The following is a 15454-nucleotide window of genomic DNA, read 5'->3' on the forward strand; positions in this document are numbered from 1 at the left end:
ACAAATAGAAAAAAGGCAATTTAAGTGAAATATATACATAAGTAATGGGAAAGTTGTTCACGTGTGACATCCCACATATTTGTCGCATTGCCAACTGGAGGATCTACATTAAAATAATGATCCAAACTTCAAATGCTCATACCTTTCTTATTATTCATTCAATTTTTCTCAAACTTTCGTTGATCTGTTTCTCTGATTTTTTTTAATCTTTTTTGATCTTGTTTCAAAATTTTCATTTTCCTACAAATAGTGCCCTATCACTCCATATTCATTGCACAGGAATAACACACTAACAAAAAGTTTTTTGTAAAAATACCAGAAAAAATATAAATATTGGTGAAGGTTTGAGGCATATCCATAAAAAGATTAAGTTATTAGAATTTGATATTTGGAATTTGTGATGCCACATATGTTATGTTGAATAAAATGTGTAAATTTCTAAATATGAATGTTTTATGATGACTCATATTTTTATTTCTTTTGAGAGCAAGTGTGAAATTATTTGTCTATATACTGAATATACAAATAAAAACCATTGTCAATTTTCTGAGAAAATGACATTTCACAACATTTGTTACCACATGATACGTGGGAAAGCTGCTTGCATGTGAAGTCGCAATTCAAAAAAATAAAAATTCTAAACTTTTTTAATCCTTGATGGCCTTTCTTCAATACTTAAGCAGCATTTTTTTGTCAGGGCGAACTTCCCCTTTAAACCTTCAAAACATGTTTGGTGCTCCGGGTGAAGATGCCAATGTTTGACTTTGGCTTAAATGAATTTTTTTTACTTCAAAGCAGGAGAGAACACATATTTTTTGCTCGTGTGGCCAAATTATTTCCAAACACTCACTATTAAAACACGTTTTTATCTGTGTGCAAAATAAACCCCTAAACAAGTTTTTTTGTGGGTTTATTTACACATTTTGGCCCCTAAATAAGTTGTCACCAGAACATGACCCAGGGGAAAAAACATACCATAAACAAATTTGGCTAGTCTTAAAAAAATAAGCTTTGGACAAAAAATATACCCTAAATGCATTTGACCATGCGATTGACCACTTGACCAGTCTTTCAAAACTACACATTTTTTTTTTGAAAATCAGTGTTTTTTTTATACCCTTAACGAGTGCACATGCGGCCCTTTAAATCAGTTTTGGGGTCACGCATGTGTACAGCAATATATTTGACTTCCCCCCCCCCGATTTTTTGTCTTGAAGAAAGCTCTGACTTAGGATAATTATGCGACTTATGATCGACCAATGCAGATTGAAATGTATTTTGTCTGGGAAGAAACTAAAATTGTAATTGAACTTCTGTTTTGAAGGGAAATTCAATCATCAAAATAGGCATGGGGGGCATACAGACAAACAAATAGGGAATAGTATGAAGAGTAAAAAATATGATGAAATACCTTTCACAAAAACTCTTGTGCAGGGTTGGAACTTTTGAAATTGGGAGCATATCGACCACCAATGTCATGTGAAATTGGAGTTCAAAGTTGTGAATATAGATATTATGTAACATAATTTTGGTCTAAAAAAGAGGCTCAGATTAAGAAGATTATGCAATTTATGCAGATTGAAATGTATTATGTCTAAAAAGCAACAAAAATGCATTTGTACTTTCCTGTTTTAAAGGGGCATTCAATCAATTAAAAATGCATATTGGGGGGAAAGCATCCATACATATGAAAATAGTATGCAAAAAAAAAAATAATTAAATTATAAATAACATCGGTTTTCCTGCAACCTTTGATATTTGAAGATTTTTTTTCATGAAAAATGTGAGCGCTCATGATTATGAACTGCTTCTATTGATGTGAACACTTTAAAGCAGACTCTACAGGTAAGGAAAATTTCTGGTATCGCTGAAGCACTCTCTGACTCCTTTGGTTTTTCTGTACTGGTATTGCTAGTGGGTAGAGTGCCCTGATCCTCATCATCAAGAGTATGCGTCTCTTGATGTGCCTCAAGTTCTTTGATACTCGAAAAGGATTTATCGCAAAGCCCACAATTGTGACAAACCTTCTTTGGTTTTGAGCGATGTGAATCACCTCGTGGGGATACACCACACTCTATTTTTGCAGGGTCACGTTTCTTCTGCGGAGAGTCACGTTTCTTTTGCGGACAGTCATGTTCGTCCAAGCTCTTGCGGTTTGTAAAGAATCGGTTGCAACAAAAACACATAAAGACATGGGTATCCTCGTGTCTCCTTAGGTCGGGCCTGCTTGAAAACTCTTTGCCACATTCGGAGCATTTCCATTCAATTCTCGAGTGGCGTCCTTCATCCGATGATGATGATTGCCCAGATGTGTCTTCTGCATTGCCATGTGTCGAACCAGCATCAGAGTCTGAACCTGCTTCGTCAGACGCTGCCTCTGAGGCTTCTTGGTCTGTTGCATCTGGACTCTCACTTTGCAAATGTTCAGAGTCCATGTGCTTTTCAAGAGAGCTTTTCTTCCTGAAGGACCTTGTGCACTCGCTGCACCTGAACAATTTTGAATCTGAAGAATTCTCAGGTGAACCGGACCTGCTCTGACACAGTTGCTTACACTCACTAACATGTTTTGAGTAGTCCTCCTGCTTAAGGAATGACTTGGAACATCGAGGACATTTGCCAGCAGTGGACATTTCCACATTGGCCAGTGTGATACCAGTCAGGCTCGGATGATCACGTGTCATGTGCTCTTGTAACTTCCACATAGACGCAAATGAAATTGGGCACTTGGGACACTGGAAATAGGTATGTTCTTGGCCCTCCACCCGATGGCACATTTTCAAGTGCACAGTTAGTTCACACTTCCTAGGAAATAGTCGAGGGCACTTTTCACAGAGAAAAAAGGGCGTCTCGAGACTCCCTTCTTGGGAATTTGAGTCCTCATGTTCCTTCTGATTCTTGGACCTAATGTGCTTTCCCAACTTAATATGTGTCGTCAAGCTAAATCCAGAAGTGAACTTCTTCGGGCATTGAGGACATTGGTAAACCTCTGATGAAGCATCCAAGGGTCGCTTCTCTTGAGCTTGACTGGACTTCTTTCTTTGAATCTGGTATTTCTGATCCATCTTCTTCATGGACTGACTGGTTTCTTGGCTGGGTACCTCTGGATGTCTGTTCTTAACGTGTGCCCTCAAGGAACGTATGGATGGCAAGAACTTCAGACACGTTTTACATTGATTCATTGGATGTTTGAAAGTCATGTGCTGCAACAAACAACTTTTTCTGGTGCACACGCGAGGACACAGGGTACAATGGTAGGGTTGATACTGAGACACTGACAGGTTTGTGTTGAGAGGAACTTTTTCTGATAATGCGTGCTGTTTATTCACATGCCTCATTAAGTAAGATCTTTTAGTAAATACTTTATCACACTTTGTACACTTGTATTCAGATGGTGTATTGTTTTTCTGGTGCTTTTGTCTCATGTGTTCAGCCAAGTATCCAGGCTTCGCAAAGACTTTGTTGCATTTCTGGCAGAAATTATTCAGCTTGGTATCATCCCTAAAGACGCCCGATCTGTGCTTGAGGATAAAGTGTCTATTCGCATCGCACTTCCTGGAATATGTCTTCACACATACCTTGCACCTGTATACTGAACCTGTAGAAGATGGGTCAAGAATTGGTGTCCTGATATCTGGATGCTTTGCTCTGGTGTGCTTATACAATCCAGAGTATGTATTGTATACTGCTGAACAACTTCTGCATTTGTAACTCTTTTCCCTTTCTGGTCCTGGAGAGTTCTTGAACATTTTCCCTGGCTGGTCAGGTTTGACATGCTTTCCGATACGCATGTGTCTGGAGAGGTCTGACTTTCTATCAAATTCTGTTTTACAAATCCTGCAGACCTGCGGCTCAGGATGCTCCTGAAGGTTGTGTTTCCAGAGGTCTAGTCTGTTTGAAAAGGATTGAGAACATGTCTTGCACTTATACCAAAGTACTGAGGAGGTGACAATATCCCAATCGCTGCCTGGATGTTTCTTTTCAAAGTGCCTTTTGACGTTGGCCTTTGAAGAATATGCATTTGGGCATCTTGGGCAACTGAATTCATTTAAATTGACACCCTCAGGTCCTCTCCTGTGACTATTTGGCCACACCCCCTTCTTTGAACCTACTCTGCTCTGAGTTGCACTACTTTTGTGTTTTCCTAATTTCATGTGAATGTCCAGAGTATACTTCCCTGAGAATGTCTTTGAACAGATCTTACAACTCCAGACAGAATTTGAAGTCCTTGCGGACTGATCATCCTTGCTTTTTACCTCCTTAGGAAGTGTATGATGCTGTTGATTTGAACTATTAGAACTCATGGCTCCGTTTGATTTAACAGTGTTCAGTTTAGCCTCTGGGTGATATTGCTTGATGTGGCGTAAAAGGTACCTCTTCTGTTTAAAGACACGTGAACATATGCTGCATCGGATTACACTGTTGTTATCATGCTTTCCAAGTTTCATATGGATAGTAAGGGCATATTTACTTGAAAATATCTTTGAACAAACCTTGCAGCTCAACCTCAAATCGGAATGTGGCAATTTCAGAGACTGTCTCCTGCTCCACTCGACTGGATGCTTAATTTTGATGTGCTCACTTAAATGCTTTCTCCTCACATAGGCCTTTGGACATTTGGTACACTTGAACAACCTTGGATGGATCAGTGCCATGTGTTGACTAAGATTACGCTGAAGAACAAACACTTTAGAACAGAACTTGCATGGGAAATCTGTGCTGGTTTCAGTACCTGGCAAGTTGTCTTGTATGAGCTTAGCATGATCACCAAGTCTCGAGTGATCATGGTGACCTGGTTTGGGTATTTTCTTGCCACTGAGGACCTTGTGAGAGGGATGCTTGCTGTTCATGTGCTGTGTCAGATCAAACATTCTAGGGAACGATTTCGTACAAATCCTACAGGATAATTCCTTCAATTTCACCTCCTCAAAGGCATTTGACTTCTTTTTTAAAGTCAAACGTTTAATTGATTGTCGCCTCTTCCACTCGCTCAGATGACAGCGTTTTAAATGTTCTGTCAAACGATAGTTCTTTGAGTATGCCTTTGGACATTTTGTACATCTGAAAGGCTTTGGAGGCACTTCCGCTACAGAATCACTCTTTGCATCAAAGGCCTTTAAAGAGGCGACCATGTGTTTACCTTTCTTAATATGCCTATATAAGGAAGACTTATTTTCATATACTTTTGGACAGCTTGGGCAACGGACTCGCTTCGAACGTGACTTCTTAGTTGGTGCAAACTCCGTTTCCTTGATCAGCACTTGATGTTTTAGTTTAGTATGTCGACAAAGATCACTCTCACGAGCAAATGTCTTTGAACAAACGTTGCACTGGAATATCCTACAGGTGTAGATTAATGGCCTTTCTGCTGTGCTGTCTTGCGGTTTATGAGGCTTGTTTTCCTTCCTGTATGGTTCACTCTTACTCATTTCACAACGTTTTCTAAAATCAGTAGAATCTTGAGGATCTCTAGAGCTTGGCTGCAAGGCTGGTTTTTCAGGATGTTGCAGCAATCTATGAGATTTTGACTGCTCACAGAGTTCTCCCTTGTCGTCACTGGGGACTCTTTCACAATGTTTTCTAAAGTCAATAGATTGACGATCTCTAATGCTTGGCTGCGAGCCTGGTTTCTCAGCATGTTGCAGCAATCTATGAGATTTTGACTGCTCACAGAGTTCTTCCTTTTCGTCACTTGGGACTCTGGGGAGAGCCTTGGTTGAACTTATTCCAGTCTCCGGAGCTTTATCTTTCGAACCACCATTATGCTCTTTCAGGATGTGTGCCCTCAGGTAGTGCTGCTTCTTGTACTCTCGCTCACAATGCAGGCACCGGAAGATTAGGTTATGGCTATTCCGGTGAACCTTGAACTTTTTTATATTTGTGAAGGTCCTATCGCAAAGGTCACAGGGGTATTTGTGTTTCAGGTAATGACTTTGCAATGCTTCTATGGTAGGGTACGATTTCGCACACTCTTTACACTCAAATGCATTGGTTGAAGTATCAGGGCTGAGTAAGCGACCATCTACTTGATGAACGAGCTGATGTTGTACAAAGTCAGCTTCATTACCGAAAGCCTTTGGACACTCTGAACAATGGAAGTACATATCCCTGTCCCGCTCAAAACCAATGAATTTCCCAGCCGCAAGGTTAGGTTTAGATTTTCCCAAGGAAGAGTTCAAAGTTTTCTTGTCATTGCTACTATCAAGCAATGCTTTACTCTGGATGTCTACTGTTTTTTTTCCAATGCAATGCTTATTTTGATGAACTTTCAGGTTGCTCAATCGGGTGAATATCTTCCCGCACTCTTCACAGCTTATGTTCGAACCTCCATGGCCTTGCTCATGGTTTGACAGCGCCAACTCATTGGTGAAGGTCTTTCGGCAATGGGTGCACGCGTACACGTGTTCGGCATAGTGGGTCTCAAGCGAATCACGACTACCAAAGACAATGTTGCATTCTTCACAGACATATTCCTTCCCCTCTTCATGTATTTCTTCATGCTTCAGCAACGCAAGGTCTGAGGGGAATTCCCGAGAGCAAAACCGACAGACAAACATGTGTTTCCTCATATGGCGGGAGCGGTGGTGCTCTTGCGTGAAGACCATGCCACAGACGTCGCACTCAAACAAGGGCTTCTCCAGACTATTCAGTAATAGATTCTTCCTCGGATCCGTGGCATTTGTCGAAGACATCCCTGCCTCTTCCTCTGAGGTTGACTGAACGACAGATTCAGAAGCGGCAGGTGACCGACCGATACCCTCGTCAGACAAACCCTCTTCAGGTTCTTCATCTTCCAAAGACCTAGACGACTCAGGAACAGCGGGCAGTCCTGGTCCATCTCGGCTGGCTTCTGAAGTAGGAGTTCCATCTTCTGTCTTGACAATGGTGGGAAACAAGGAATGAGATCCACTCCCTCCGTTATATCCTTCTTCTTGATACACTGGTTCCTGCTTTATAAACCGATCCATCCCGTTTCAATTGCTGCTTCATCCTGGAAATTGAAGGGGAAAAAAAAGAGAAATGAAAATAAAGAATTGGAACTGATTAACATTATTCATACAACAAAATATCCTAACACTGCTCAACTGGTAAAATATCACTTTGTATTGTTGTATCTCTAGGACGTTCTAATTCATTGAGTATGAAAGTAATATACAACAAAAAGTTTCAATATTTTACTTTTTAGTAAAAAGTTAATTCAAGAAGCGTTACGTATGGGACAATATGTTAGATACATGTATGACATTCGTCAAAACAAAGCTAATGATGAGAGCAATGCAGTCATACCCAAAAAAATTGAAAGTAATGTTGTTTCCCCTTTTAATTATTGATTAATGAACAATATATGCAGGGTGGAGGATGATAAGGAGGAGCAAATTATCCTTGAAGCATACACAGACAACACTCACCAGTCCATGCTAACTTTTATTGATTAATGATGATAGTAGTTTACATGTAATAGATTAATTGTAACTCATTAATAATTTCAAAGTGTAATTAAGCTTTATAATTAATTATTTTAATAATCCATCTTATTTAATAGCAATATACCTGGCAATATACCTGGCTGTATGCAAGCAAAGTGTCATTTCCTAATAAGCAATGTGTAAACACTCTTGATATGGTTGCTTACAGGAAGATGTTACAGGCCTTCACGTTTATAATTTCTTGGAGCTCAATAAATCGCTCTCCTGATTTTTTTGAGGAGCTCAATTGAGCTCCTCAGAATCGCTCTCTGTGAGGAGCTCAAATCAATTCATTACAATACATGTATGATAAATTGTAGATTTTTCTTAACATTGTATGCAATAGATGTGCTATTAATTAATCTGTGGTGAAACTAGGCCTGGGTCACGTCAATATGTTTACAAGATCTCGTACGCGCTCCTGCTAAAAAAAAAAAAATTGCAAAAATTTCACATTTTACATCTTTAAATCCATGAAATGGCCTTCTTTTTCCCATAATTCCTTGAAATTACTTTGATTTTTATAGTTGAAAACTATCAGAAAAATGAAGAATATTCACCACTTTCCCGACTCTGATTTGAACTTACCTCGGTAAATATTGTAGTCCCACATGTAGACTTCCATGGTGTTGCCATGAAAATCTACATATGGGACTACATGGGACTGCAATATTTACAGAGATTAAATTAAAATCAGAGTCAGGAAAGAGATGAATATTCTTCATTTTTCTGATAGATTTCAACTAAATCAAAGTAATTTCAAGGAATTATGGAAAAAAGAAGGCTATTTCATGGATTTAAAGATGTGAAATGTGAAATTTTTTCAATTTTTTTTTTTTTTTTTTGAGGAGCGCGATTTTTTGCTCTCCCCATTTTTTTAAGGAGCGCGGTAGGAGCGCCGGCGCGATCGCGCTCCTCAAAAATGAAGGTCTGATGTTAGTAATCAGAAAGGGTTGTTTAAACAGTATAATCAATTAACAAACAATATAAACAGTAAAAATTGTGATTTCAGCATCAAGGCGATGGTTGAGAGTTACAGCAAGTTTGACGAAAGGACAATCAGATTTTATGTCTTCATGAAATTGAAAAAAATTGCATACTTTTTTTGTACACTGAAAATCAAGTTTGATGAAACAATTTTGCTTGAAATTATAGGGCTGCTATTAATTAATCAATTTAGAGACTTCATTCAGCAATGAATGCTCATGATATGGTAGTCCCCAACAGATTCCTTTGACATCCTTCTCTGTTTAGCATTGGAATCACCAAAAATATGTTGGTTTGACCCCCGGTGGCGTCACTCGCCGGCAGAGGGGGACACGTATGACCGTTACCACAAATGCAAGAAACCCCCTATTGCAGTCAATTTCAAGGACATTTTCTGAAATTTACCCCCCTATTTTCACGCAAAACAAGGACAAAATTGCGGTAAAATGGTACCTTGAAACACCCCTAATTAAAAGATTGTAAGGAAACTTTTTCCCATTTCGCAAACTTACCCCTATTTACCGTATTTCAAGGACAGGGCATTTATACCCTTTCCTCATTAGAGGAAATTGCAACACATGCGTTAGAGTGCTCAGGCCTCAAAGATGACCAAGAGCCATGTCATACTGATACAATAATCCAAAAGAACTTTATTTTTCTTGAAAAATAAGAAAAGTAGAATTCTTTGTTAAAATAAATGTAGAGTTGTCCATATTAAGATACAGAGCATCATGCGCGCGCCCTCTGCGGCTGGTGACTTGGCTACAGATTTTACTTCCCGTGATCGTTCTCCCTTTTTCCTGACCCCTATTTCCATCAGATCGAGGACGGTGAGCAACCCTATTTTCACTACTTCGAGGAGTGTTCTGTCCGCGGACGTTCCGTGAAATTGACCCCTTTTCCCGCGATTTTGTTAACGGTCATGCGGTCCCCAAGTAATATTGAGTGACCCCACCAGGGTTTGACCATGGACCTATTTGGTAATAATAATAATAATACTATAGGGTATTTATATTGCGCACATACATGTATCCACCTTGTTAGGTGCTCAAGGCGCTCCTATATTACCCGGCTAAGCTAGGCGTTCGTAGCGCACACAGCTTTTTAAGGATTTTACTTCCTACCGGTACCTATTTACCTCACCTGGGCTCGTAACACAGGGTTTGCGATGAATCGCAAATATGAAAGAACCGCACTGATTGGTCCCTGGTCAGTATTTCAAACCTAATGCGTGTGTAACATTGATATTGATTGGTCAGTTCATTTAGCGATTGATCGCTAATTTTTGTGTTACGGAGCCCTGGGTTGAGTGCAGCACATTGTGGATCAGTTTCTTGCTGAAGGAAAATATGCCATGGCTGGGATTCGAACCCACGACCCTCTGTTTTAACGTCCGAAGACTTATCCACTTGACAATTCTTGATGGAATTACACTGTACAGTAGACCTATTTGAACTACCAAAGAAATTCAAGAGGTGGGTCGCAGCTTGCTCAACAAATAAAGCACTGAAGATGCTATTGTACCAAAAATTTATGGAATAGATCTTTGCGGGAAAGATAACTTTTACGTTCTTGAAAAAAGGATCATGACGTCTTTTGATGAGGACTGTGGACAATTGCCTTGTGACTTTCATCCAACCTAGACTACTGTATTTACTTTGAACGGCATGGAGATCACACCTTTAAACCATAATGAAATGTTTACTTGATTATAAAATGATATACAAAATTACTCTCTCTATTAATGTTAAGTTGTTTGATTACATACACCAGAATCTAATACAATCATTTTGATCACGGCTAAATTCAGATGGGTCACATAAATACTACATGTAGTTTGATGCTAGATAATGCATTTCTTATGTTTTTAATTTATTTATTACGAATTCATGTGTTGATAGTTGGTTTAACCCTATCTACATGTAGGCCAGGGGGGGGGCCTCCGAGACCCCCCTCAACAATTCGCACGATATTTTTGCTGCGCAAAAAGTTTTGACTGTATCGCTCCCTGACTTTTTACTTTCAAGTCTTGCGCAACTTTTGAGACCACTTTTGCGTCACCCGGGTACGTGGTTCCGAAATTACGCAACATGTAAGTGCATGTCAGACCGAAAATTGCTCAAAAACATGATTTCGTGTACAAAGTCAATGCAAATGGTGTTTTCAACCAAATTCATTTATGCATGATTATTTTTAGTTTTGCTGGTCTAAATGTATTTATTTTATGCTTTTTATGATCACAGAAAAGTCCCCAACAAATTTCATTGAAAAAACAATGAAAAACAGAAGGTAAAAAAACAAGGAAATACATAAGAAATTGCAAAAAACAATATAATACATAAGAAAATTATTTGATATTGCAATATTTTCATGTACACTTGCTAAGAACACCACAAAGAGTTTCTATACCAAAAATGAGTACATTTGGAGCTTTATTTAGGGAGTTAGAGGAAAAAGTATGATTTTGCATACTAATTATGCATAAATTAGCTTGATAGCGATTTGCATGAAATAAAGTACTATACATTCTTGTAGATTATGTCCCAGGCAACCAGCGTGCCAATTTTCGGCGCGATTGCGCGTTCGACGGCCGAGATCTTAAGGGGGGCCTGGGAGCCCCCCCCCCAGCCATATGAACTCCCAAAATACCCCGGCCTAGATAGGGTTAAGATTTTTATTTTCTTGTATGATTTTGAGTGTTTTACATGTAAAATGCTTATTTTTATACAGATAATGCATGCAGCTGAGTGCGTTAGTGGAAACGCAGAGCACGCGAGGTTTCTTTAGATAGGTGCCGCACTGTGCACGAGCAGCTTGCGGCGAGTGCCCAGTGTGCATCATCTGAAGAAACCGAGTTTTCTCTTTAACGCATGACCGAGCAAGTGCATTATTTGTTTTATAAAATAGCAACACAGAAACAAATTTTAAAAAAGTTACAGTACAGTTTTGTTGGACTTCTCCCGCACTGGTTTGCTCGAACGTGCAATATCAATTTTCGTTGCGAACCTTTTGCACTGCCGTGCAGTGCACCAAAAGATGAATGTCATAAGACGGGTATTGGCTAATCACGATGCTTGAAATAATACACCTATCTTTACAAAATGATACAATTCTAAGATCATATTAGGAGTGAGCTATACATGGGTCAAAAATACTTTTATTTCTTATTTTAATGGCAACAGTTTTTATTCCTTGTTATGTATCTCAACATGAAATGACAATATTTTTAGTCTCGGGTCAGAGAAAAAGTGTGTAGGGCGAATATCCAAAATAGTTGCCAAAACCCCCCAAAATCGCAATTTTGACCACAACTTCTTTATTTGGTGGTCTTTTTCTCTGGTTTTGGTGTGTTCGTATGTTTTGGTGGGCAGGCAATTTGTTTTTCCTAAAATTATTATTTTTAAACCATTATTTGTAGAGTTATAAGGTGATTTTATTAAAATTTATAAATTCTTAGACCCCCTTTTCAGCCACAAAGTAGGTGTCATTGTCTTGTGGTTCTTGGATATTAGATAATACCAGTTGAACAGTAGTAAGCAGCTTCATACTATATTGCTTATATTACTCTTAACTGGGTCTTATCAAATAAAAGGGAATTCATTTATCAATAGGGGCTATACGGGGCTATACTGTATATACTACACTGCATATGCATAGACCACCATGATATACACTGTATAACAAGGCCTGTACACAGTGTCATAGAAATGAGCTCCTGAGGTTTAGAATTACATTGTGATTGTCAGCTAATAGGTAATGATATGCTGTAACACGCTTTGAGCCATTCTGGGAAATCGCTTTATAAAAATTGGCTATATTTTATTACTATTATATTGCTTTTATTCCTCTACTTTTGGTTTACAGATATTTGCGAAAAACATCTTCTTTCAAGGACAAGTCCACCCCAACAAAAAGTTGATTAGAATAAAAAGAACAAAAGCACAACACTGAGAATTTCATCAAAATAGGATGTAAAATATGAAAGTCTATACATCAGGTTGTACATCATGTCCATTAGCTGTTTTTATTCATGAGTTCCACTCTTCAAACAGTGGACTCATGAATAAAGTAGCGTATCTAACCATGGTAAAGGCGTCAATTAGGCGCACTATGACAAAAGCGCGCATCAGCATTGGACATGTTTTATACACATACCCGATATGCGGTATATTAAGCGTAATTTATGCAGGAAATCTGCATAAACCATGGACTCAACCGTGGGTTTTCAAAACCACCTTTGTGAATTTGGGCCTATAATGCTATATACGAAAAGCACCGGTTGAGGAATTCAAAAATGGCAATTTTAAAGTTGTTGGGCACACCAATACTTCTTTTTCTTTGGCTCAAAGTTTGGTATTTTTTGCCAAGATATTTTGTTCCATAACTTCTAATGCATACACCCTGTGCCATTTTCAATTTCCTATCAAAAATCTATACTTTTATATGTACAATGGGTATGAATGTCAAAGGTACAAAGGTTCAAATGAAAAATTATGCAATTTTCATGTCGCGAACACATGTCACACAAAACTGGCCCAACTCGTAACGGACGGACTAAATATGTACCTAACAAAATACTCCTTCCATAGTTTTCCTGTCGATAACTTTACAAAATAAATCAATTAGGCCTACATACAGGCTTTATGAAAAATTGGTGTTGAACAGGCCAGGGGGCTGTTTCATAAAGCTGTTCGTAAGTTAAGAGTGACTTTAAGAACGACTGGTGATCCTTTCTTAACCATCGCCAATGAATATATCATTTACCACACGAAAGGATCACCAATCATTCTTAAAGTCACTCTTAACTTAAAAACAGCTTTATGAAACGGACCCCTTAATTATTTCTTTTCTCTTTGCTCCCACTCTCTTCTCTTTTTTCTTTCCTCTATACTTGTCTCATTTCTCTTCTCTCTGCTCTTGATTTTCTCCTCAAAGACAAAGCTCATTTTACTTTAGACCAAAAGCTTTGGTCTCGGTTATGTTTGTTGTTACACTGAACTCCGTTGGCTCCACTCACCAAATACAGAGACCGAAGTTCTAGCTTGATCTGTACAGGGAACTCAATGGCCATACGCTTATGTATTAAAGGTCAAGTCCACCCCAGAAAATTGTTGATTTGAATCAATAGAGAAAAATCAAATGAACATAACGCTGGAAATTTCATCAAAATTTTCGCTTATTTTTCACAAAATAGTTCAATGCGCAACTCAGCGATATGCAAATGAGAGAGTCGATATTTCTTATTGCTTGAATAATACAATATTTCAATTTTCACGGATTTGACAAGAAGGACCAACTTAACTTAACCATAAACTGTTAAAATAATGATAATTGCACATGTTCAGGGAGAAATAAAACTTTGTTTCACTTGACAAGGAGGAGAAAATTAGAATATTTCATATTTCATATGATAATATACAAAAGAAATAGTGAGTGGGTGATGTCATCAGTCTGCCAATTTGCACACCGACCAGTATGTGCATAAAACTATATTGTGAAATTAAGCGAAACTTTGAAATTATTGTACATACGATTTTGATGAAATTTTCAGTTTTTTGCTTGTTGGATTTTTCTCCTTTTTTCAAATCAATTTTTGTTGTGGTGGACTTGTCCTTTAAGTTTGGATAAAACAGGGAAGTGCAGTTGCGTGACAGCCAAGGTAAGTCACTGTTCTTACCACTTTTAAGTTTATTTTTCCGCGTTTTGGTGCATTTGAGGCCAAAACGGTATAATAATCTGTATTTTGGTACCGGTAGTTCTTTTTATATATTTTTATGAAATACAAAAATTGACAAGCCCCGTCGGGGGGATTTTGCCTTGTTAACCCCCAAATGGTGGCAGCACGATAGCGAGCCGTCTGTGTACAAGGAAAAATTTAAAAAAATTAAAAATGTTTTTTAAAAACTCCTCGAAACAGACGGCTGCCAGCAGTCTAATTTTACTTCCCCTTTTCTTGCCTTTGAGTTTGACAGGGGGGATGAACCCAACCAAACCAACCAAACAACCCACCCCCTCCTCTCCAAGAACAAGTATAGTACAGGCCTCTATCATTTTTTATACTTACAGGTTGAAATGCCCCCCCCCCCCCTCCAAAAAAAATATATTATGTAGGCCTATGGCTAGGCGGGCCTATTATAATTTAAAATTGTCATGTCATCATCTTTTCAATCATGGCTTTCATGCATCAGTTATTTTTATGATATTAAATTGAACTGAAGTTTAGTTCAGGCTTACCGGTGACAATTCAGCATTTATTGACAACTGGCAGGACTGGACGATACACAGTCATAAGGTAAAGCCTTCTCTAAAAACCAACACAGATCCAGCGCCAGCATCTCTGTTCAGACTGTAGGCCCAATTAACTTTTACGGCGCAGCCAATGCAATGTGCACCGCACCGCTGCTCTGCAGGAACTTCGGGAACCTCGTCACGCCATAGTCCATACGGTGGAGTCGAATCGAGTCGTACCTAAAAAATAAAGAAAACATCATCATGACAATAGAAACAAAAGAGTACCATTATTCAATTCTATTGTAACGATTCATTCATAATTAGATTACCGGGTGTCATTTTAAATGATAAATAAAGAACGCACCTGAAGGCTGATTACTTGGCTTTGGAAGTCAACTTTCATGTGCCAGATGCAGTGCTAGCTCGCGCTCAGGGATCAATGCTTTGTTGCGTTGGCATATGGCGAACGATTATAAAGATGATGGCGCTATACAAAATGATGCTCGCGGGTATAATGGAGCCGAATAATATGCTCATTTTGAGGGGGCACAACATAGTAATGTGGGGAATTGTGTAAAAAGTCGCCAGCGAGCAAAGCGAGCCTGAAAAAAACATATGCCTAATAAAATCTAATTCTAATTATGTGAAAGATTTTTCAATTATATTCAGCAAAACAAAATACACTGTATTTCATTGTTTCCATTTATTTCATTACATTGCACCCAATAATTACTTTTATTTCCCCTTTTGTGTGAAACGATCAGACCACCCCC

At 38.6% G+C, this 15454-nt stretch overlaps 1 protein-coding gene across 1 annotated transcript; it reads right to left on the reverse strand.

Moving 5' to 3' along the window:
• Positions 1 to 324: 324 nt before the first annotated feature.
• On the reverse strand, positions 325 to 15132 carry LOC121416997 (zinc finger protein 91-like). The gene is made up of 3 exons (XM_041610537.1): positions 15046 to 15132; positions 14685 to 14918; positions 325 to 6988 (listed from the first exon to the last, which is right to left on the reverse strand). Exon 3 carries the CDS (start codon positions 6963 to 6965, stop codon positions 1773 to 1775), a length of 5193 nt encoding a protein of 1730 aa, XP_041466471.1. The 5' UTR covers positions 6966 to 6988; positions 14685 to 14918; positions 15046 to 15132; the 3' UTR covers positions 325 to 1772.
• Positions 15133 to 15454: the final 322 nt, after the last annotated feature.

Source organism: Lytechinus variegatus, chromosome 6, assembly GCF_018143015.1.
Source record: "Lytechinus variegatus isolate NC3 chromosome 6, Lvar_3.0, whole genome shotgun sequence".
Lineage (NCBI taxonomy): Eukaryota > Metazoa > Echinodermata > Echinoidea > Temnopleuroida > Toxopneustidae > Lytechinus > Lytechinus variegatus.

Excerpts from the sequence above, each read along its gene's own strand:
- LOC121416997 (XM_041610537.1), bottom strand. The coding sequence starts at position 6,965 with ATGGATCGGTTTATAAAGCAGGAACCAGTGTATCAAGAAGAAGGATAT.